The sequence below is a fragment of the Thamnophis elegans genome, chromosome 13 (genome assembly GCF_009769535.1).
Source record: "Thamnophis elegans isolate rThaEle1 chromosome 13, rThaEle1.pri, whole genome shotgun sequence".
Taxonomy (NCBI): Eukaryota; Metazoa; Chordata; class Lepidosauria; order Squamata; family Colubridae; genus Thamnophis; species Thamnophis elegans.
In genome coordinates this window covers 18,505,089-18,528,748 of record NC_045553.1, presented here as the reverse complement: position 1 = coordinate 18,528,748, position 23,660 = coordinate 18,505,089, and the positions used below count along the sequence as shown (strand labels likewise).

Genomic DNA, 23,660 nt, shown 5'->3' with positions numbered 1-23,660 from the left:
CCTCTGCGTGAAAGGAGGGGGCGGGGCTTGGGAGGCCTTCTGGCGTAATCGGGACGCGCCGCCGACAGACATGGCGCTTTTCTCGGTTCGCAGGTGAGGCCGCGTGGTTTGGGCTCCGCGTAGGACTGACCGAATCGGCCCGTTTGGAAGGAAGATGGCTGGGCTTCTGTAGTGGGTGTCGGGCAAACGCTCTGGGTCCTCTTAGGAGCTCCTGGGGGGGGGGGTAGCCGTTCTCTGAGGGGGCGGTCACTGACGGCGCTTATTCGTTTACTCGGTGGTCGAATTCAGCGTGGAAACAAAAACCCCGTCAGAGCCTCGGACGTGCGCCATTAAACATCCCTCGAGGGGTTGTTCAAACGTTTAAATCGCTGAAGGTCGGAAACAACCAAAACAGCGCACTTTGTGCCCGGGTCGAAAAGATTTCGAAATCTCCGGTATACCCTGGCCAATTGGGGGCAGGGGTTGCAAACTAAGCAAAAGCCCCAACTTGATCCGACATCCGTTAAGCTCACTCGCTTAAGTTAAGGCGAGCCTTAGAAACAACGGAGGAAGCGATTGGCATAAGAATAGGAATATTCAGATGTTTTATAATAACGTCTATAACGGGTGTTTTAAAGTGCAGCTAGAGTGTCCCAAGCCCTAATGAAATCTCTCTCAAAGAGTTGCAACATTCCCGGAGGTCAATTTCAAAAGACCACACTGGTTTGGTTCCCCACATGTAATGCCCCTTTGCATTACCACTTTCTAGGTGCAAATGAAGGCCAACACCAGCTAAACAACTGGCAGCTGTGATTATATTTCATGTGTATAACAGATCCTCCAAGCCAGCTGATTAAGTGATGGCTTCTGCCTTGCACAAACTCTTCTACTGTTACAAAGCTTCAGATAACCACCTCCTTCAGGGATAAAGGAATTGCAATCCTCATCACCAAAATTGGGGATGATGGGAGCTGTGGTTCAACATCCTTTGTGGTTACTGATACAATTGATTTATATTGCTTGTCTTTTTTCTCCCAATTTTTAATTTGAGTTTTTTAAAAAAATTTAAATGTTATACTTTTTCAGCATGTTTGTGTGATGTTTGCAAGATGTTTGCAATATCCCATTACCACATGACATCATAACTCATAATTACAGGGCACAATTACAGTCATAACTCAAGGACTACTTTATACATCTAATACAGGCGGTCTTTGACTTCCAGGCATTCATTTAGTGGCTTCAGAGTTATAAAGGGTACTGAAAAAAGTAACATGACTTTTTACACTACCATTCAACATGGTAATGTGATCAAAATTTGAATACTTGGTAAGTATTTATGATGGTTGCAATATGCGAGGATAATAATCTTTTGTGGCCTGGTAAGCAAAGTCAATAGGGAAGCCAAATTTAACTTAACTGCAACTATTCACTTAATTTGCAAGAAGGGTCATAAAATTGGGCATGATTCAACTGTCTTGTTTGGCAGCAGAATTATGGCTTAATTTGTAGTAATCATTCTACCATAGCAAGATTTGAGCAGCCTTTGATCTTGGGGACATCAAGGGGCAAAAATTTACCATCTTTCTTTCTGGATGGGATGGCACTGTCCTGGATAGACCTGGTATGCAATCTAGGGGTCTTTCAGAACTCATGACTTGTTCAGAGAGCAGGGGGCAATCGCGACTAGGAGAGCCTTTGCCTTCAGGTGCTATCATAGAACGTAAAATAGGGTTTGGAGGGACCTCTGCCCATGTCAGGATACTATTCCACTCTAGCTGTGCCCATTCTTGGACCAGGAGGCCCTGTTCACCGCATGTTGAATATAATACATTCTGCATTGGGTTACATTTCGAAAACAACTGGAAGCTTCAGGGTTGCAAATTGTGGTGCTGGTATTCATGTGCACAATTCAATCTACTCCGCGACCTGCATTAGCTATCAGTTTGTTTCTGGGTTTATGCTGACAATGATCTATAAAACTATATAGTATGGTGTTTTACCAGCCTTTCAAATAGTTCTCAAAATGTTTAAACTACAGGTGAAACTCGAAAAATTAGAATATCGTGCAAAAGTTCATTTATTTCAGTAATGCAACTTAAAAGGTGAAACTAATATATGAGATAGACTCATTACATGCAAAGCAAGATAGTTCAAGCCATGATTTGTTATATGTGATTATTATGGCTTACAGCTCATGAAAACCACAATCTCAGGAAATTAGAATATTACATGCAATCAATAAAACAAGGATTGTACATAGAACAATATTGGACCTCTGAAAAGTATAAGCATGCATATGTACTCAGTATTTGGTTTGGGCCCCTTTTGCAGCAATTACTGCCTCAATGCAGCGTGACATGGAAGCTATCAGCCTGTGGCACTGCTGAGGTATTATGGAAGTCCAGGATGCTTCAATAGCGACCTTCAGCTCTTCTGCATTGTTCTGTCTCATGTCTCTCATCTTTCTCTTGGCAATGCCCCATAGATTCTCTGTGGGGTTCAGGTCAGGTGGGTTTGCTGGCCAATCAAGCACAGTAATCCCACGGTCATTGAACCAGGTTTTGGTGCTTTTGGCAGTGTGGACAGGTGCCAAGTTCTGCTGGAAAATGAAGTCAGCATTCCCATAAAGCTCATCTGCGGAAGGAAGCATGAAGTGCTTCAAAATCTGGTAGATGGCTGCATTGACCCTGGACTTAATGAAGCAAGTGGACCAAGACCAGCAAATGACATGGCTCCCCAAATCAAGACTGTGGAAACTTCACACTGGACTTCAAGCATCTTGCAGTGTGTGCCTCTCCATTCTTCCTCCATACTCTGTCCTTGGTTTCCAAATGAGATGCAAAAGTTGCTCTCATCAGAAAAGAGGACTTCAGACCATTGAGAAACAGACCAGGTCTGTTTTTCTTTAGCCCAGGTAAGACGCTTCTGATGTTTGTTGTACATGAGCGGCTTGACAAGAGGAATACGACATTTGAAGCCCATGCCAAGGATCCGTCTCTGTTGGTGGCTCTTGATGCACTGATTCCAGCCTCAGTCCACTCCTTGTGAAAGTCCCCAATGCTTTTGAATGGCCTTTTCCTGACAATCCTCTCCAGGCTGAGGTCATCCCTGCTGCTTGTGCACCTTTTCCTTCCACACTTTTCCCACATAACTTTCAATTAATGTGCTTTGATACAGCACTTTGGGAACATCCAACTTCTTTTGCAGTTACCTTTTGAGGCTTTCCCTCCTTATGGAAGGTGTCAATGATGGTTTTCTGCACAACTGTCAGGTCAGCAGTCTTTCCCATGATTGTGATTCCTACTGAACCAAACAGAGACCATTTAAAGGCTCAGGAACCTTTTGCAGGTGTTATGGCTTAATTAGCTGATTAGAGTGGGACACTTTGAGCCTAGAATATTGTACCTTTTCACATTCTAATTTTCTGAGATTTTGGATTTGGGGTTTCCATGAGCTGTAAGCCATAATCATCACAATTATGACAAATCATGGCTTAAACTATCTTGCTTTGATGTAATGAGTCTATCTCATATATTAGTTTCACCTTTTAAGTTGCATTACTAAAATAAATGAACTTTTGCACGATATTCTAATTTTTCGAGTTTCACCTGTAAATGGTCAAAAATTAAAATGCCAGTTTGGAAAAACAATATAATCATCAATATAATGATATGTTTTTTAATTATGTCTGAGTCTCTGATTTCTGTGGGCCAACTCTATCCACGTTTTTGATCTTGTACAACTTCTTTCAGTTGTTTTAGATTCTGGCTGGCATTGGCTTTGATGGTGTCTTGTCATCCTAGATTTTGGTAGCCTCGGTTTACTTTTACCACTGATTATCCTGAGCATCACTGCATAACTATCTAATAACTAATAAAACAAGGAAACTTCAGTTGAGATTCTGCCTCAGAAAATTCTTTTTGCATGAAATCAGTAACCCTTAAAAGTAGCATATACTGCTCTAAATCAAAAGCAAACATGAAAACTGAGGGAAGGTAGCTAAAAAGTTGAATATTCAACTGAATGTTAAATGCCTGGCTTTTCCTCGCATCAAACCACAAAGGATGAATAACTTGTGTATGTATTAAAATAACTTTCCTCGGGAAATCCCCAGGTACGTTAGTGATGAAGAGGATAATCCCGAAGGTAAGTCCCACTTGCTCTTACATCGACTGCAGGAGCAAGCAAAGACTCGGCAGCTGCAAAAACAGGAGCAGAACTGGCCTACTTCTGGGCAACAAAAGAGATTGGCGCCTGGAACCTTTGAAGAAGAGACCAACGAGGAATTAAAGCAAACAAGCAAAAAGAAGAAAGTAGGTCAAGAAAGTCTTTTAGCCCAAAGTCACAGAGCAAAGGACCCAAGACGATATGCTTGTGGAGCAGAAAGTTTGCCCAAGAAAGGAGATGACTCAAGTAAAAGTAAGAAGAATGGTGGGAATTCCAGAAGACCTGAAAGAAAGATAGAAGCAGTTCAAGGTAAAACAAATTCTGATTTTGGCTGGCTCCTGGAGCAGGTTTCATTTGGATACTATGAAGGACTGTTAATCTTTAGAGCTGTTTTTCAGACCGTTGAGCAAAGCATTTATTGCATAGTTGCAGCTTCCCTAAGCAAAATGCAACAAACTTTTTTTTTTTGAAGTCAAACATTTTTTATTTTCCATTTTCATAACGTATAATCACATGTATACTATTACATAGCCAATATCATATTGTACTAATTATTAATTACATCAGTTCGTATTGCCATCATTTCCCGGAGAGAAAATAAAAAGAAAATAAAAAATATTGGCTCTTCTGCTCTCCATACATCCTGTTTATACCTTATCCACCCCTTTCTTCTACCTGTCTCCTCCCCCTCCCTACTTCCTTTCTTCCCTCCATCATCCTTTTCTACTCTACTTCCCCTTCCTTTCTCCTTCTCCTCTCTCCTTTCCACTCCTCCTTATTCTCCTCATCTCCCCCGCCCGCCCTCTCTCCTATCCCTCTCTTCCTATCTTTCTTCTCTCCTCTAGTTCCCACTCTTCCTCTCATTCACTTGGTGTATTTCAGCTTCTGAGCAAACTCCATTCTATGTTGATGGTATTTATACTTCCATTTCCATATACATGGCATATCTTAGTTTTAAAGAGAAAATAAGAGAAAACAGTATACATGTACAATCATATTATTTTAAAACCTAACACCCCTCCTCAAGCCTAATATACTTCCCACCCTCCCACCCAGCCCCCCCCCCCCACAACCTTCCCTCCCCTGACTTCCCAGAACCAATACACGGTATAAATCTTTAACAAAAACAGTTTAAAATATATTTTAAAAAAGAATAAGAAATTAATAACATCTTTAAATTGAACTTAGCTTCTCCTTGCTAGGCTAACACTAAACAATTTATATCCTTCCTAATCTTAATCATACGCTATCTGGAATTTCTTAGTCCCATATTTATTTTGAGTATAGTCAATCCATTTTTTCCAGGTTCGTTTATATCTCTCGTTTGAGTAGTCCTTAAGATATGCAGATATTTTAGCCATCTCTGCTAAGTTTGTTACTTTCAATGTCCATTCTTGGATAGTAGGCAAATCTACCTTTTTCCAGTATTGCGCCACCAACAATCTAGCCGCAGTTATTAAGTGCAAAATCAAGTTAATATCTAGAGCTGTACAATCAGTAATTATACCTAACAAGAATAACTGAGGGGTAAACTTTATCCTTTTTTAAAGAACATTTTGCATAATCCATCATATTTTTATCCAAAATGCTTTTACCTTTTTACAAGTCCACCATATATGAAAATACGTAGCGTCCCTAGAGTCACATCTCCAACACTTAGGTTGTAAATTCGGATACATAGAAGTCAACTTTTTAGGATGCAAGTGCCATCTATAAAACATCTTGTAAAAATTTTATTTCAAGTTTTGGGCTTGTGTAAATTTTACGTTTCTTATCCAAATCCTTTCCCATTCATCCAGCATTATTGGTTCTTCAATATTTTGAGCCCACTTTATCATACAGTCTTTAATTAATTCTGTTTCGGAGTCCAACTGTATTAATACATTATATAGTCTTTTTATATGCATTAAACTTTGATCTCTTATTTGTTTAAATAAATTGTCCTCGACTTGCATAAAACCAATTTTTTGATCTGTTTTCCACCTGGCCTGTAGCTGTCCATACTGGAACCATGTTTGGATTACTTTTTCCTCTTTTAATTCATCCAAGGATTTTAGTTGTAATGCACCACTTTCTAGGGTAAGAAGCTGTCTGTAAGTAATTATATCCTGATTTTGTACTATGTTCATATTTTCTATTGCATGTCTAGGAATTGCCCACATGGGTATCTTATCATTTAATTTGTAATGATATTTTTTCCAGACCCGCAGTAGAGCATTTCTTAAGATATCACTTTTAAAATTCTTGTCCACTTTTTTGTTATATAGCAAGTACCATATATACTCGAGTATAAGCCGAGTTTTTCAGCCCACTTTTTGGGCTGAAAAAAGCCGCCTCGGCTTATACTCGAGTCTACAACTGGATCCGGCAGTGCTGTTGCCTGTTGGAGGAGGAGGAGGCGAACCAGCCTGCCATCGCCGGCCACCGCTAGCCCTGCCGCTCTTCCCACCCCCTTCCAAGCCCCACAGTCCAGCGGATGGAGCAGCGAAGCCCCGGGGCTTCGCTGCTGCTCCCCGCATTTTCTGCACGGGGATCCCTTGGAGAGGGGATTCCAGCCTGCCATCGCCATACGGTAGCTAGTTTTAAGTTTCTCCCCATTCTTCCTGTGCTTACCAGCATCAAGCGGCTTGGGAAGGCGGGGTGGGGTGGGGTATGAGCGGACGGCTAAAACGAGACACCTGGTCGTTGGGATCAAGGAAAGATGACATTCGAGATAAATAATGATAATAATAATAACAACAACAATAACAATTGCTGTTGTTTGTCCAAGGTGGGAATCCGTCGGATCCCTAGCCTTAGTTTGATGCAACGCACGCAGGAATCAGGTCGGGGGAAACAGCTGGTTTTCCAGGGAAAGGTTGTTAAGATTGCGCAGCCGGCGCGAGCCTGTCTACGGCTGCTTCAAGGCAGGAGGACGGGCGCCTCCACCACACCCCCATCTTCGTGCCCCTCCGCCAGCCTAACCTGGCTGTTTTAACGGGAGCGAAAAGGGGAGGTTGTACCCCCCCCCCTTTTCTCGAGGCTTTTCTGGTGTTTGTGTGTGTGTGTGAATTCCAGCGACGCCTCGCTGATAATTGTGGGGAGGCAGCAGGCGAGCGGTGGTTCCGCTGGATTGGCGACTGCGGGGTGCGCCGCGGAGAAAGCATGCGATGGAATGTGCTTTCCCTACGCGGCTGAATTTTCAAGGCATTAGTGGAGATGGGGGCTTTCATGTGGGTGGGGGAGTTTGGGGAGAAATAAAGCCGCCTCTCCGGTGAGAACTAAGAAGAGGGGCGAGGGGGAGAGGAGTGGAGAGGCGGCTTTTTCCTCAGTCGCCCCGCCATTGGGGCACTTCCATTCCTCCCAACCTTCCCCCCTCCGAGAATTCTTGGGGCGCTTAGGAAGGCTTTTCCCGCGCCGCCCCTTGAGGGGAAGCCTCTGCTAAGAGAAAATGTACTTCGGTTGGTTTGTTTTTCTCTCGGGTCGGCCCGAAGCTGGGAACGCAGCGAGAAGGCTCGGCTTGTATTTATGGACGCGGCTTAAAGGCGCGTTTGAGTGCAAGCAAGTCTTCTCAGCGGCTGGAAATAAACAAGCCGTTCTCGCCGTCGCGGGCGTCTCTGCTTAGCGCCTTCTTGAGCGAAGGGGAAATGGCGGGGCAGAGGAAATGGGAGGCTCAGCGGCCGCAAGACTCCTCGGTAGTCGAAATAGGGTAAACCCGGGGAAAGCGACTCCCAGAGAGGGGATTAGAAGTCCATTAATTCGAATGCGATGGCTTGGGGGAAACGTGGCGGTGTTGACGCCCAATAACTTGAATGGGACGACCTGTGGGGCTTGGAAGGGGGTGGGAAGAGCGGCAGGGCTAGCGGTGGCCGGCGATGGCAGGCTGGTTCGCCTCCTCCTCCTCCAACAGCACTGCCGGATATCCGCCCAACGCTGCGGGGGCGCCAGCGGGAGCTTTGGCGGCTTCACCTCAGCCGCAGCGCTGGGCAGCAAATGTGCTGGTGCTGTTGGAGGAGGAGGAGGAGGCGGCGGCAGCAATAGCACCTGAGGACAGGACAAGAAGCAATGGAAACTTGTCAGAAGGAGACTCAAGCTGGAAATAAGGAGAAATCTGACAGTAAGAACAATTAAAATCCTAGGAAAATGTCCTTTCATGAAAAATTACTTTTTCAGTTAACTCTGCCTGACATTAGTTGGGCGAACAGAAATATTAGTTGGCCAATTCTAAAAGGGAGCACCAGAAAGAACTTAAAATATTTTTTAAGAGAGCTGGGTTTTTCATTTATATTATATGTATGAACAGAATTAACACAAATTGCAGATACCAATCAAACATAAAGAAAAAAAGGGTGAAATAATGCTCATTTTTAAAAACTCAGTGAAAATAAAAACAATATACCAAGAAGGTGGCATACTGGTTGTGATTTGATCTCTTCGTGGGATCCCGGGGATCCCCTATACAAGTATTTTAATATTGCAGACTTGCAGTATTATAAGTCATACTGATATTATAGAACACTTTAATTAAGCGGGTCCCTTGAATAAACATAACTTTGAGTTTCAAATAACACTGATTTTTTATTTTTGAAATTTACCGTAGCTGCTGCATTTCCCACCCTAGGCTTATACTCGAGTCAATAACTTTTCCAGCTTTTTGGGGTAAAATTAGGTGCCTCGGCTTATATTCGGGTCGGCTTATACTCGAGTATATACGGTAAGCATGCCAGCCATATACTAAATCATGCCCCTCGATATTAAGTATTCAATCATTTGTTAAATTAAGCCAATCACTAATTACAGATAAAGCTCATAGAATAATTTTAAATTGGATAATTTCAAACCTCCCCTCTCACGCACATCTTGCATTATTTTTAGTTTTACTCTCGGCTTCTTCCCTGCCCATACAAATTTATTAACACCCTTCTGCCATTCTAGCAGGTTCACATCTTTTTTAAGTATTGGTAGCATTTGGAAAAGAAATAAGAATTTAGGTAAAATGTTCATTTTCACTGCTGCTATTCTTCCCAGCAAAGACAACTGTAATTTCTCCCATTTTTTCATCTCTCTCTGTATACTATGCCAAAGTGGTTCATAATTATACTTATATAGCTTCCCATTTGAGATTGAAATATGAACTCCTAAATATTTGACCTTTTTAATTATTTCACATCCTGTCATTCCTTCTAGGTCTTCCTTTTGTTTAGTATTCATATTTGTAGCTAATACCTTTGTTTTCCCTAAATTTATTTTGAATCCTGACACTTAACCATATTGATTAATGATATTCATTAAGACCTTACTAGATTCCAGTTGGGTTAATATTATAACCAAATCATCCGCAAAAGCACAGATATTCTTGCTGCCTAATCTTAATTCCCTGTAAGCCCTCCGAGCCCCGTATTTTATTCAACAGCATTTCCAAAGTTATGATAAACAATAATGGGGACAAGGGACAACCCTGTCTTGTGCCTTTTTCAATTTGAAAAGAGTCTGTTAAATTTCCGTTAACTATAACTTGAGCTGTTTGTTGTTGATATATTGCTTTGATTAATTGTAAGAAATGTTCTCCTATTTGCATTTTTTGCAGTATTTTCAGCAGGAATTGCCAATTGACTTGATCAAAAGCTTTCTCAGCGTCTAGAAATATGAGCATAGCAGGGATTTGGTTATTCTTTCCCAAATACTCTAGTGTATTAACAATTAATCTTACATTACTTCTCATTTGTCTCCCTTGAATAAAACCTGTTTGATCATTATGAATCAATTGTTGAGTAACCAACATTAATCTATTTGCTAGTATTTTAGTAAAGATTTTATAATCTACATTAAGTAATGATATAGGTCTATAATTTTTTGGTTGGGTAATATCTTAATCTTCTTTGGGTATTGGATATAAAAGCTGTCTTCCAAGAAGGGGGTACCTTGCCTTCCATTTGAATCTTATTAAATAATTCCTTAAGAGGTTCTACCATTTCTAATTGTAGATTTTTATAATAAGCCGCTGTCAAGCCATCTGTGCCCGGTGCCAGCTATTGGTTAGTTCAGTCTCTCCTTCTGCTCAGCTTTAACTATGGGTATTTTTTCTTTGTCTAGGTATCTCTCTATATCTAGACCTTGAATTTTATCGCCCTTGTACAATGCCATAAAGAATTCACGAAAGACCTTTTGAATCTCCTCCTGTTGGTACACTTCTTTCCCTCTGTAGTGTAGTTTTGCTACATTACGAGTTTTTTGTTTTTTCCTAATCAGATATGCTAACCACCTACCAGATTTATTTGCATTACAGAAAGTGTTAGGTTTTGCATATAACAGACTGGTAGCTACCTGATCTGAGATCAACATATTAAATTGGTCTTTTAATAAGGTAATTGCTTCTTTAGTCTTCTTATCTCCTGGTTTTAAAATTAACTCTTGCTCCTTCTTCCTAATTTCATCTTCCAGTTCAGTTCGCTTTCCCCCCTGTTTGCGTCTATGTAATCTATTTAAATTTATCAAAGCTCCTCTCATATACGCTTTACTTGCATCCCATACTATTTCCATAGATGCACCCTTATTCATATTAAATACAAAGTATTCTGTTAACAATTTTTTACATTCATTAATATATTTCTCATATCTAAATAAGTTTTCATTCAATCTCCAAGACCTTCTTGCTTGCATCACACCTCCCAACTTCATCCAAACCGGATTATGATCTGATAAATCTCTGGCACATATCTTTGTCTTCTTTACCCTAGAAGGCAAATCATTGGTAGTTAGTATGAAATCAATTCTAGAAAAGGATTGGTGTCTATCAGAAAAGAAGGTAAAATCATATTCTTCTGCATTTCTTTCTCGCCAAATATCTCTCAGTTCAAAATCATCCATCATATCAAAAAAGGACTTAGGTAGTTTCGCTCGCATTTGAGTATTTGGCCGAGAAGCCTTCTTATCTTTCTTGGTATCCAAAACACCGTTCCAGTCACCCAATAGTATGCAGGACCTATAGTCCCACTGTACTAATTTAGCATGGAGCTTTTTGTAAAATCCATCTTGTTGTTGGTTGGGAGCATATATTCCCAGTAGCAATGTCCTTTTCCCTTCTAGTACCAAATCTATTGCAATGTATCTTCCTTGGGGGTCTGCTTCAATTAATTCAGCTTTCATATCCTTCCTTAAGTAGACAACTATAACATTTTTCTTCTCTGAAGCAGACGCTATAAAGTGTTGTCCAAGTCTTGTATTAATCAAGTATTTTTGATCAGTTGATCTAATGTGAGTTTCTTGCAAACAAATTATATCATTCTTGAACTGTTTAAGATAGTGATTTATTTTCTTCCTTTTCTGTGGGGAATTTAATCCATTAACGTTCCACGTTAGGAACTTAATTGTCATCTTTGGCTCCCTGAAGCTTTTTTAGAGCCATCTGGACATCCTGGAATTTAATCTTTGGTCTGGCTCCTCCCACTGCTTCTGAACTGGTAGCTGTAGCATCTTGACCGGTAACAGGTGTTTGTTGTGATTGTTGCTTCTTTAATTCTTGGTCCATTTGTCTGGTAATCACACGGGTTTGTCTTTGTTCCTTGGCTCCTTGCACTTCTGAGAGAGAAGGTTGATCAAACCTTGTTGATGTTTGTGTAGTTTGCTGTCTATCTTGTCCTTCTTGTTCTCTTTCTCTGGGTCCAGGCAGGGCGGAGTGTCCAGCCTTCAATATATTATTATAAAAGTTACGGGCCTTCCATGCTGAATTAAGACGGTATCTTTGCCCCTGATAAGTGAGTGCTAGACCAACTGGTGCATCCCATCTGAACTGTAGCTGATAATTTTTAAACTCTTTAACTAAAAAAGCATAGTCTTTCCTAGATCTTAGCATTTGAGGTGGTATCTCCTTCAAAACAGTCACCTCCTGACCCCCAATTTGAAGCTTGGTTTTATAAGACTCTTGCAATATCATATTTCTCATGTCTCTTGTAGCAAAATACACCACAATGTCTCTTGGTAGTTGCTTCTGTCTGGCAAGCCAGGAGTTAACACAAACCTTTTCAATTTGCCATTCAAAATTCCCACCTGGACTTCCCATCAGATTATCGAAGGCTTCTGAAAGAATCTGTTTCAAATTTTCCTGGTTATTTTCATGTAAACCTCTTATTCTTAATGCAAATTCCATTTGTCTATACTGTAACATAATAATTTCTTTTTCAGCATCTCCAACTTTTTGTTGAACCACCTCCATTTTCGATACTAAGTTAATATTGGCATCATTAAGATCTTCTAATCTGTCTTCAATTCCCGAGACATATTCTGTTAACGAGTTAACAACCCCCAACATGTCATCCCTGATCTTCTAAACCCGAGTCTTGAGTTTATCAGGCAGTTCTTTATGAGCAACAGATATCTCCTCCTTAATTTTTGATTCCATCGCAACTGCATGGTTTTTAAAAGCTTCAGCCACTTCTTTCTAAAAATTTTCTTTAGTCAACTGCTCCCCTGCAACAATTGGGGGGGGGGGAGTAATGACTATAATTTCGTACCGAGAGCGGGGGAGTTGCCCGCACTTTTTGAAACATTAGAAGGAGGGGAGGCACCTTTTGCCTAGAAGCCATTCCAAGTTTAATCTTCAGCCAATTAATAAAACTATGTTGGGCGATTGTACAGCAATTACTGTTTAGTTTACTAATAAATCACTTCCTTTTCTTTGAAGTTTTAAGTTCCGTAGAAATTCAAAGTCCGACCGGTACAACTACGAAGCCGCTCGGCGCCATTTTGTATACCTCTTTAACAAGTAAATTATCAGAAGGAATTCTTGTAAAAATGAAGCTAAGGATTAATACATACAATTAAAAGTTCACGTGTATAGGCTCTGTTCGTCCTGGATTCAGTAGATCAGATTTTGTGCAGAGGGTGGGTGGATGCCTTTGTGCTGCGAATAAAGGCAGCAGGATTCTTGGCACGGAGAGAATTCTGCTGTCGGGTGTCCTTCCTCCTCCCCCCCCCCCCAGATTTATGGTCTGGGAAAGTTAGTTGGCATGCTGCCCCAGCACAATTATCTCACCTTATCTTCTAAGCCCGAAGAAAAAGTAAACAAGCTATCAAACGGCTGATGAATTGCTGTTCAGACAGTTTAACGCAACCGAGAATCAGGAGCTGTTAAGAGCTCCTGCAGGCAGCCCCCCCCCCCCCCACACACACACACACCGTAAGTCGCAAAATGCAACAAACTTTATGAGTCTTGGATTTTACTTTTCTTAGAACAATCTACACTTACCTGTTTTGATGTGTTTGGTGAATTATTTTTTTCCCTTGCTTGCTGTGGCTGTTAATGCAAGCACCTCATTGGTATCAATATTTCTGTTACCTCAGACTGGAAGAACCCAGTAGACTCCCTGTGCTGTTCTTCCTTTAGCTTTTTGCTTTGGTATGTTTTGAAAAGGGTACTTGACAGTCCACCAGCAGGTCCAACTGGAAGGGCACATTGCAGGACCTGTTGGTGAAGGAATGTCATCTGATGTGGCCCAGGAGGAGAGCCTTTTCTTCTTTGGCACCCACCCACTGGAACATCATTCCCCATGAGGTCAGACTAACTCTGACCTTACCGGCCTTCTGGAAAACCTGGATTTTGCCATCTGGTAGGGGTAGTGCAGAGCTGCAAAATGACCATACTGCTAGTGAGTTTGGGTGTATTTGCCCACCAATTGTTTTTTTAATGGTTTAATTGCCTTCCTTGTTATATTTTGGTTATTTATGTTTGTGTATTTTTCATTCTGCAAGTTGCCCAGAGTCAAATATGTGAGATGGGTGCCTCTAGAAATTGCATAAACAAACTAATACTATTAGAAAATATTTAGAGCCTTTCTGCCTGAAAACACACCTTAAGATCAACTACTTTCTTCCATAAAATGTTTCTTGAAAACTAAGTTATTTGTGTTCTGTCTGCCACTTTTATCAGGAGATGAAAGTGTGATAGAGAATCATCTGGAAAGTAGAGCTATCCCAGTGGAAGAATGTACGGGAGGTTTTGGAGACAAAGAGAGTCAAGCCAGAGAGGATCAGATGTTGCTGACACCAAATCCAAGAACAACTTCTCCACCTTCTAGTCTGATTGTCCTTGGTCCTTGTGATCAAAGGAATCTGCACAAGGTAACATGATGATTAACTAATGTCAAATCTTTACTATGGCCATGGTCCAAAAGGAAGATGGAGTACAGTCAATTAAAAAACCCAAAAGCTGCTTCTGTCTAAAAATCTGAAAACCAGCTCCACTCCAAAACACTTACCAACTGCCTCAGAAGGAGAAGACACACACACCATTCCCAACCTACACCTAGCCACTTCAGTGAGGAACTCTTCTTCTCATCATGGTTCCTGGCAGCTCCCTCCACTCTTATTTAATGAAAACTCACTTTTTAATTTGCAGAACTGCTGCCTCCTTGACCCTGTTTAAGGCAGATTATTTGAGAATTAGAGAAGAACAGAAACCTTGACAGGAGCTATGGGGGCAGGGAGGGATTCCCTTCAGTGGATTGGTCCAGAGCAGAGGCTCAACAATCCTCGTCTTCTAGGGATTCCTGCCTAGGTTGGACTGTTGGACTCTCAAGTTGAGGGCTCTGCATTTAACTTCTAGGTGCAACCTTTTGTGCCACGGTGGTTCAGTCAACCGCAGCAGTTCCAGAGGCAGATCAGAGAGAACCTTGTCCCTCTTCAGGATGTTCCAGTCATTCACCCTAAGCTGAGGAAGAAGCTGCAAGCCAATGGAATAGTGTCTTTCTTTCCAGGTATCGGAACAAAGAGGAAAGTCAGCTACATATTTCTGAAGTTCATTCACCAAGTTTTCATATTGGAAGAGATGTAGTAATAAAATATTATTTCACTTTTTGTATATTAAATGTTGCAGTTAGCAGACAACCTTGGGGAATTATTTGCTTAACTACCATGTTTCCCCGAAAATAAGACAAGGTCTTATTTTCTCTTGACCCCCAAAATATGGCTTGGGCCTTATCGGAGGAGGACACATTGTTTTGGGGGTGTCGGGCAGCTGCTCTCTTGCGAGCAGGCTCCTGAAGAGCTGGGCACAGCTTCAAGGGCGAATGGCTGTGTTGTGCTGTCGCAGCAGTGCAATACAGCAGCCATGAAGTGATCACGCTCATAAGCAGCTGCCCGGCAACTTCCCTCTCCAGCCGGGCAGAGCATCATTCATTGACCTAGCATTATCCCGAAGTGTCAAGCCATGTGGCGCTCTACCCACCTCCCAGCTCCTACAGCTTGGCACATGGTGCTCTGCCCATCTGGAGAGGGGGGTTGCGTGAGCACCTGTTCCACCCCCAGCTCACGTGCCCCCCAGCCTCACCATGCCTTGGCCCAGCTCTCTTTGCAGGGCCAGTGCACCACCGCCGCCACGCTCCAAGCATAACTTCTTCTCCGGTTTCCTAACTCCAGAGATCGGCTGCTGAGTCTTCCAGCAGCAGCTGCTTTGAGAGTGCGTTCTATGGTTGTGGGCCAGCTGCTGGAAGACTGGTGGGACAGAGTGCCAAGTGCCAAATGTGCCAAGCTGCAGGAGCTGGGGGGCGGGTGGAGCGCCATGCAGCCTGGCACCTTCGGGATACCACTAGGTCAGTGAATGGCACTCTGCCCGGCTGGAGAGGGTTAGGGTTAGAGGGTTAGAAGCCTCATTCAGATGCATACCGGGGAAGTATGCTCGTTTCTTGTCATGATATCTCTTCCTTCTTTTCATTGCTACATTAGTGGTAAACCATTATTTGCCTCATCGGAAAGCACAGGAGGGGATTGACCCACAAGAGGAGGGTGGCAAGGATTCATGTCCTGCTGGAATACTTAAGCAGAGAAGGCTAAGTGCTGCTCAAAGCACTTGGATATCTAAAAAGAGAACATTTATAGCTCAGGGTGGAACACGTGCGTAGATAATACTGATGATGTTACCTAGTTTGGCAATGAAATGTCTGCAAGGAAACCACCAAGGACCCTTCAATCAGGTGTTTGTTTAAATTTTGTTATTACCTGTGGCAAACACCTAAAATATTTCAAGGTTTTCTTCATATCAATGGACATTTGAGACATTTTACCATTTTCTGTTTTGTGTTAAGCTGTTAAGTGTTCCATTGGATGGCAACCCACTAATATTTCCCACTCTCCTCTAGTTCAGGCTGAGGTGATTCCAGCCATCTTGGATTGTGGGCCCAATGGGGCTTTAGCGGGCAGGGGTGGCTATCCCCCAAGCGACATCTGTGTTTCAGCCCCCACTGGCAGTGGCAAGACATTGGCCTTCATCATTCCAGTGGTGCAGGTGAGCTTCAGCTGGAATCAAGCACTGCTGGGGGGTTTGGGGGTGTAGGGCATCATCCAGAACCAAAGTCCCTCCAGGAGCCATAGCCAGTGCTGCAAAGCATACGATAATGGTCAGTGGAAGTATCAAGGGAGAACTGGATCTGGTTTCTAGGATTTCTGCCGTTTGAGTATTTGGTCCGGTTGCAAAGATTTAATTTTCTTGCCTTAAAACTGAATGTTTTGTATTGTGTATCCCGAAAATAACACAGGGTCTTATTTTCTTTTGATCCCTGAAATAAGCACTTGGCCTTATTTTTAGGGAGTTCTTATTATTTTTGAGGTGCAGGAGGCGGCGAGCATAGTCACCTCATGGCTGCTGCTGTGTTGCAATATTTTTGGGGAGGGCTTATTTCAGCACATGTGTTCAAAAGCCTGATTGGGCTTATTATCCAGGGAGGTCTTATTTTGGGAGAAACAGGGTAGTGAGTTTTAAGTACCTTTGAAAAATGAAATAGAAAAACTAGTGAGAGGAATGTCATAGGTCATATGAAGGGACAATAGCAACTGACAATTGTGGTCAGTGCTCTGGGAACTCTCAGCTCGTCTTTCGATGTGTGTGTGTGTTTCTCTGTACAGAGCGGGTGGTTTTTGTGCACTTATTTGGGAGGATGTAACAGAACCCTAAGACTGTTTCTGTTCTCCTGTTTTGGCAGGCCCTGTTAGATCGTGTTGTCTGCCATGTACGAGTTCTGGCAGTCTTGCCCACCAAAGAGCTGGCCCAGCAGGTATCATCTGAAGGGGGGGAGGCCTTTATGGTCCCGATTTTTCCATTCCACGCACAGGAATATTGGAGTGGGCTAGCTTGAGGACAATCCTGGGTGAGAGACAAACACAAGAAAATGAAGGAGTTGCTACAACCCTCTGCTCACACTGTGTTAGTGCATCTGCAGCAGAGCCCCATAAAACTGTGGCAGATTTGTGGCTTGTCATGTTTGCTATATATTTTGTTAGAGCCCTGAGAGCCACCTGCCGGGTGACCCAAAGATAGTGGGAGATGCCATTGTTGTTATTGATACTCCAGTAGAAGGGGCTATGAGGAGCTCAGGCTGGAACAGTTAAGTTTTTGGAGGTGTCTGCGCTTGTTGATTTCTTCCAGATTTTTCATTACCAGGCTAGGCAATGTCATTAAGAAGTTTTCTACAAGATCAGTAAAAAAAATAACGCTTTAAAAAATAAATGCAACAAATATTCATTTTTAGCCAAACAAATTTAAGGTTACAATCAAGTTGTCCCTAGAGAGTCTTATACATTCCTGGCAGGTCTTCCTCTATTTCTTAAAAGAAGGCTGTACAGGAACGGGAACCTCCCTTGGAGAGAATGCCACTACAGAGTCTCCCGTTGCCAAGTCCCTGCTTTGGCTGTCAACCCCCAGGGGAGTTGTAAGCTGGGCTCCCAGATCACGTTGAGGCAAACAGCCTTCTGACCCTCAAGCACAGTGTGCAAAATAACAGCAATTCTTCCGGCTGCTAGGGAACCTAATGGGAGACAGGGCCAGATAACCTTTCTACAGAGCCTTTGGGTATTCCTAATTTTAGGCCTCCCTCTAACTAAGGATACATTGGAAAGTTGGGAGTTCAGGAGATGCTGTTTTCCTTCCTTCTTTTCCTCCCTGACGTTCACATGCTCATATTCTGTTCATCTCTCTTTCAACATTGACTTCTTTTGAAAGGTGGCTAAAATATTCAACATTTACACTGATGGGACTGGGCTGAAAGTTGTCCAGCTTACCGGACAGAAATCTTTCGTGAAAGAACAAGAGTCCCTTGTTGAGACAACGTAAGTCCATATTCTCCTGGGCCCGTTAATTTAATCTTGCTGCCTTGGCCTGTTAGCTTTGAAACAAGAGATAGGAAATTTTTCACCAGCCTAACTAAGAAAGACTCAACTGCAGCTTTACTGACCCTGAAAAGAGGATTGCCTGGGAGCGGTAGCTAAGGTCCAAGTCTGCTGTATATCTGCATTTGTGAATCCTTAATCCTGACATGACCTTGAGTATGTTGTGGCTTGATCTTGGTTGTCCTGTGATATTTTGTGCAACACCGTGGCTGATTGTCCTGTGAATTGCCCATTTGCTCGATGCTTTCTGGTCCTAGAAAGAGTTGGGAAAACAGTCAATGCCTGGGGTGAATTAACATCTGGATGGGACCCAAAGTAACATTCCCAAGGGTGCTGCTTCTAATTTTTTGGCCTTCTTGTTGGTTTTGGGCAGGCTGATGGGATTTCGTAGTCTGGCAGACATTGTTGTAGCCACCCCAGGACGCCTGGTGGACCATCTCCAGCAAAATCCCCAGTTCAGCTTGCGAGAGCTTCGTTTTGTGGTAAGGGCGACTCCCCAAAAGTGGGGCCTGAATCAAAACTGTGTCTTTGAGCAGCCGTGAGAGCATCAGAATTCCTCCTGTACCCCAAGGCAAAAGAGTTTTCAGGTTTACTTCTGCATATTCACGTTTTAGCATAAAATTCATGAGTTCAGCAGCTCCCAGCATATTTTGGGGGTCATTTCCCTTTGATTGGGCCTGTAACTTGGGAACGGGGCACATGGCTGGCTAGGCTCTTGTTAGCTCAGCGAGCTTGTCGGCAGGAGCAGCTATAGTTGGAATCACAGCTTATGCATCACAAGCTTTTTGCCCAGAGATCCTGCACCTCCTCTTTCCTCCCCACAAGAACCAGAGACCAGCCTTAGTTCTTGGCAAGACACACTCACCATGATTGCCAGTCTGCCAGACCAGAGTCACACGTCTGAATGGGTTTCCCCCCCTTATTTCTGAATGCAGATCATTGACGAAGCAGATCGCATGATTGACAACATGCACCAGGATTGGCTGCAGCAAGTAGTAGAGGCTGTGCACCGGGCTGAAGGGGGCTCTGATCCCGGTGGGCTGTTTAGAAGGGTGCAGCCAAATCCCTGCACAGCAGCCAGGTAAGAGATTTCTGCGGGGAGTCTGCATTGAGCTACAGGTCTTGCATTCTGCCACAGAGACTCCCTTGAGAGGAGAGGGGACTGAGCCTTGAAGAACCAACCTGGAGGATGGTGGATTAACCAAGAGGGCAGCTGGCTTTTCAGGAGGAAGGTTCTCCTTTCCCTGTTTCCCTTTCCAGGGCTTGCTACCCTCGGCTCCCTCTGCAGAGGCTCCTTTTCTCAGCCACTCTGACGCAGAACCCCGAGAAGCTGCAGCGGTTGGACCTCTACCAGCCTCGCCTCTTCATGCCAGCTCAGTCTGGGAAAGGGAGTGATGTGCTTGGCTCTCAACCGTGTGTCAGTGAAAAATACATTCTCCCCGAGGGACTCTCAGTAAGTGTCCCTTCCCTGGATCTTGTTCATGTGCTTTGTGCCCTCAGAAGAGGAGCCTTTGCCAGGAAAATACATTTATTTGCTTAATATTGATTCCACACTGTCAGTATAACCATCCTGAAGCTAGTTAACTCTAGGGTGCCACTAAAAGGAATCTAATAGGGCAGGAGGTGGAAGCATCTCTTTCTCTGGGACTGGTTTTGGAGACCAGACACATGTTTTCCAGCTTTGAAGGTGGAATCCTGATCAGCTGTTGCAAGAGTTGGTAAATGAATGGATAATTCATAAAAGAATTAAATCACTAAACAAGCATTGGAAGCCTATGACTGTAAAGACATGAAGCAGAACTGCTGAACTTTTATCCCTTGTGGCTGCTGGCTGGCGGCTGGCTGGCCTAAGTAAGCTCTTCAGAATATTCTGCTCCCAAGTGAGGCAGCTTCAAATGAGCTGGACTCCCAGGGCAAATGCTGCCTTTCATGCTCTCTTGCTCTCTCTCTCTAGCAATATTATGTCCCGTGCAGCCTGAATTGGAAGCCGCTGTTCCTCCTGCATTTCCTGGTGAGACTGAAATTCTCCCAAGTGCTGTGCTTCACCAACAGCAAAGAAACCTCGCACAGGTGAGATTTCATGTCAGAGCTGGTCTTAGATCAGGGGGTGGGTTTTCCAGCAAGGATCCTTATCAACTATATTGATTGTCCTTGCACAAAAGCATAATTATCTTCTAACCAGCCAGTTCCCTCTCCCCCCAACTGTCACTTCTGTCTGTCCTCAGACTCTTCCTGCTAATTCAGGCCTTTGGTGGAGTGAAGGTAGCTGAGTTTTCTTCAAAGTTGAGCCCCAGCAAAAGGAAGGTGACCCTGAAGGAGTTTGAGCAAGGCAAGATCCAGCTGTGAGTCTCTCCAGGAGGAGTGTTGGTATCATCTGCTCTGAAATGCTGATCCCATCTGCACCAGGGCCTCTTTGCATCAGGATTTAGAGGCTGTGGCACTAACCAGGGCTGGTGGTTCTTTTTGGAGGCTCCCTTTTCAGGCCTTCAACAATGAGATCTTCTCCACCATGTTTGTTAGCTAAATCTTGCCAACTTCCGTTTGCAATATAGTTTGCTCTTAATGCTACATATTTTTGATTCTAATTTCTAACACTCAGATTTATCCATCAATACTTTGGTTAGCAGAGTTGGATTATTATTATATTTTAAAGTGCCTTCAAGTCACTCTTGATTCCTTGTGACTGCCTGGACCAATGCCTGCAGTTTTCTTGGCAAGATTTCAGGGGTGGTTTGCCATTGCCTCCTTCCTAAGGGTGAGAGAGAGTAACTGGCCCAAGGTCTGTGCCCAAAGTGGGACTAAAACTGACCATCTCCTGATTCTAGCCCTCACCAATATACCAAATTGGCTCTCACAACTGGAGTCTGGTCATGCTCGAATTATTTGTGTCATACAGAAAGCAATTAATTGTGTTTCTTCCGGAACAGTTTAATCAGCACAGATGCCACGGCTCGAGGAATTGATTTTGGTGGTGTGAAATGTGTCATTAGCTACGATGCCCCTCAATTCATCAGAACCTACATTCACCGGTACTTTTCTCAGAAATGTGGGGAGGAGGCATTCTGAAAATAGTGTCAGGGAATCTGATTTCTCCCTAAAAGCCCCAAGTTTCCCTTTTGGTTTTGGGGAAGGTCAGGGGTGAATGGGGTTCATCTCCTCACCAGACCCCTTTTGCATTTAGGGTGGGCAGAACAGCTCGTGCTGGGAAGGCAGGCCTGGCTTTTAGCCTGCTCCTCAAGCAGCAGGTAGGTGGCCTCGTCCCTCCCTCTGGAAATCCTCCTCAGAAAGTGTTCTGCAGCCCCTGAGTGCTGGGGGTGGGGGGCACATATCACATGCCACTTAAGAGTGACATGTTTCAGTGGCACATTCAAGGATGGGTCAGCCGAAGGCCCAGGAAAGTGCAGGGCCTGAGGCCTGGGTACCTGGTGGCTACCTCTTTAGGAGGCTGCTGGTTGCTGAAGAAGGCCACCATTACTGCAGTGCGGAGAAGTTGTGAGGTTAGCCCACTTTCCTTCTCTAGGAGTATAGGTTCCTAAAGATGCTGAAGGATGCAGGCCTTCCAGAGTTGCAGCCACAGATGGTCAAGAGCACCTCCATTCAGCCTCTCCTCCGGCAGTATGAAGCAGCCGTGGCCAAATTTGCACAGACTGTCAAGGTAGCCTGGCTTTTAAAGGGAGGGAAGCAAACGTGTTGGAGGGGGCACTGGGGTAAATATTCAAGTAGCTGTACAGCTAGCATATGTCTTTAGAAGCAAATTCTGTGTACCAACTCACAGTATACACAGTGGTGGAAAAGTTCCATTTTTATTTTTCAAATCGTCATTGTGGCAGTTCACATAAAATGTAAAACAAATGACCAATTAGCAGGGTGTAGCCTTGCTGATTGCAGCCGTTGACTTCTCTTACAAGCAAGCATCGCTAGCAAGCCAAGAATGTCACCTTCATGGAGTGATTAGTATGTGGCCAGGACTATGGATTTCAGAATGTGGCCAAGTTTGTGCTTAGTTTGTATCTCTTTGATAATTACCTAAAAGTGGATGAACAATTTGTCTGATTTGTTCATGGGACGGGCCTTGGTAGCCATGATCATTGCGGGAGCACTGTGACATCTGCTCCCACCAGAGACGTCCCTTAGTGTGGCATCTTGTCTGCACTTGTTCTGTGGCTGACCTGCTTTCAGAAGTTTAATAGTGGGGAAGAGGCAAGAGGCAACTGAGTGTCTTCACTGAGAGAAAAGCAACATCCAGGCACAAGGGCTGGCTCTGATCCAGGCAAAGCTTTGAACTCTGAGCTCCCATTTCCCAGGCTGTGGTTTAGCCAGAGTTGGCTGCTCTTGTCTCTCTCTGAAAGTTCTGAGGCTAATCTCTTCCACAGTGGAGGAGGGACAACTGTTCAAACCACTATTCCAAGTCCTGAATGAATTAAATAGGCTTAACCTCTTCTCTATTTCAACAGGAGGAGCAAGTTGAAAAGCGATCTTAAGGCAGTCTGGAGAAATGCTTCATGTATGCCCCAAGATGTTGCGAACCAGAAGAACTGGAATGCAACCCCATGCTCTTGAGGGCACAATGCCCAGAAGCAGATATTTGTGAAGAGCAACCTGAGGACCAAAGAATGAATGAAGGGACACAGCCTGCTCTCACTGCGAAGCAGGAAGAATAATTTTCAACTCTTAAAAAACATTAATAAAAGCCCCTCTGGACAGAAAACGTCAGCCTTTGTGCAGTGCCACTTTCATGAGCAACCCCAAACAACTGCACAGTCGCACAAATTAGTATTTAAAATGGCTGAATCACGTCTCCAAAATATGGCAAACTAGTTGTGTGTAAGATGTCCTTGTGATGAAATAACAGCTATGCTAATTTTTGATATCCAATCTGTTTCTAGCTGTGTCTCAATTAAAAAATTACACTACTTGAATGCATGCATTCTGCTAAGCTGTACAGCAGTCCTTTGGGTTCAAAGGAGCCACACCATGGGGCAGATCTTTTGGGGACCCTGAGATTATGTCAGCGTTCCAAATATGCAGAATTAAATCAGAGTCCAAGGCAGAGCTATCCTTAAAGTTCCAATTTAATAAGACAGACATGTTGGCAACAAACTCTGGAAAATCCCCATTCTGAAAACTTCCTGGGATTCCACCCAGTTGAAAGTTCATGATCTTATCCCCACACCCATAAATCCATCACATGGTCCAATCTTCTTCGGCCACGCTGGCATTTCCACCCATCTAGTTCCTGTCAGATGCAGAGGTGCAGAGACAAAAGATGACCTTGGCTTCTAGAAAAGAATGACAACACCACATTCCACAATTCTACTCCTTTCTGTTCCCCCTCCCAATTACTACATTAAAGAAACAACATATTGAAATAATAGAGA

At 43.4% G+C, this 23,660-nt stretch overlaps 1 protein-coding gene across 1 annotated transcript; it reads left to right on the top strand.

Annotated features, from left to right (window-relative positions):
• Position 1: 1 nt before the first annotated feature.
• On the top strand, positions 2-23,209 carry DDX51 (DEAD-box helicase 51). Its single transcript, XM_032229058.1, has 16 exons — positions 2-93; positions 4,097-4,458; positions 14,054-14,244; positions 14,729-14,879; positions 16,260-16,405; positions 17,100-17,171; positions 18,116-18,222; positions 18,656-18,764; positions 19,218-19,363; positions 19,543-19,735; positions 20,237-20,352; positions 20,508-20,624; positions 21,210-21,311; positions 21,464-21,527; positions 21,803-21,937; positions 22,737-23,209. Exons 1-16 carry the CDS (start codon positions 71-73, stop codon positions 22,761-22,763), a joined length of 2,061 nt encoding a protein of 686 aa, XP_032084949.1. The 5' UTR covers positions 2-70; the 3' UTR covers positions 22,764-23,209.
• Positions 23,210-23,660: the final 451 nt, after the last annotated feature.

Bases quoted from the DNA above. Each gene is read 5' to 3' on its own strand.
- DDX51 (XM_032229058.1), top strand. From the start codon at position 71: ATGGCGCTTTTCTCGGTTCGCAG. The intron at 4,459-14,053 runs GTAAAACAAATT...CACTTTTATCAG, and splicing joins AAAGATAGAAGCAGTTCAAG to GAGATGAAAGTGTGATAGAG. The intron at 20,353-20,507 runs GTGAGATTTCAT...GTCTGTCCTCAG, and splicing joins AGCAAAGAAACCTCGCACAG to ACTCTTCCTGCTAATTCAGG.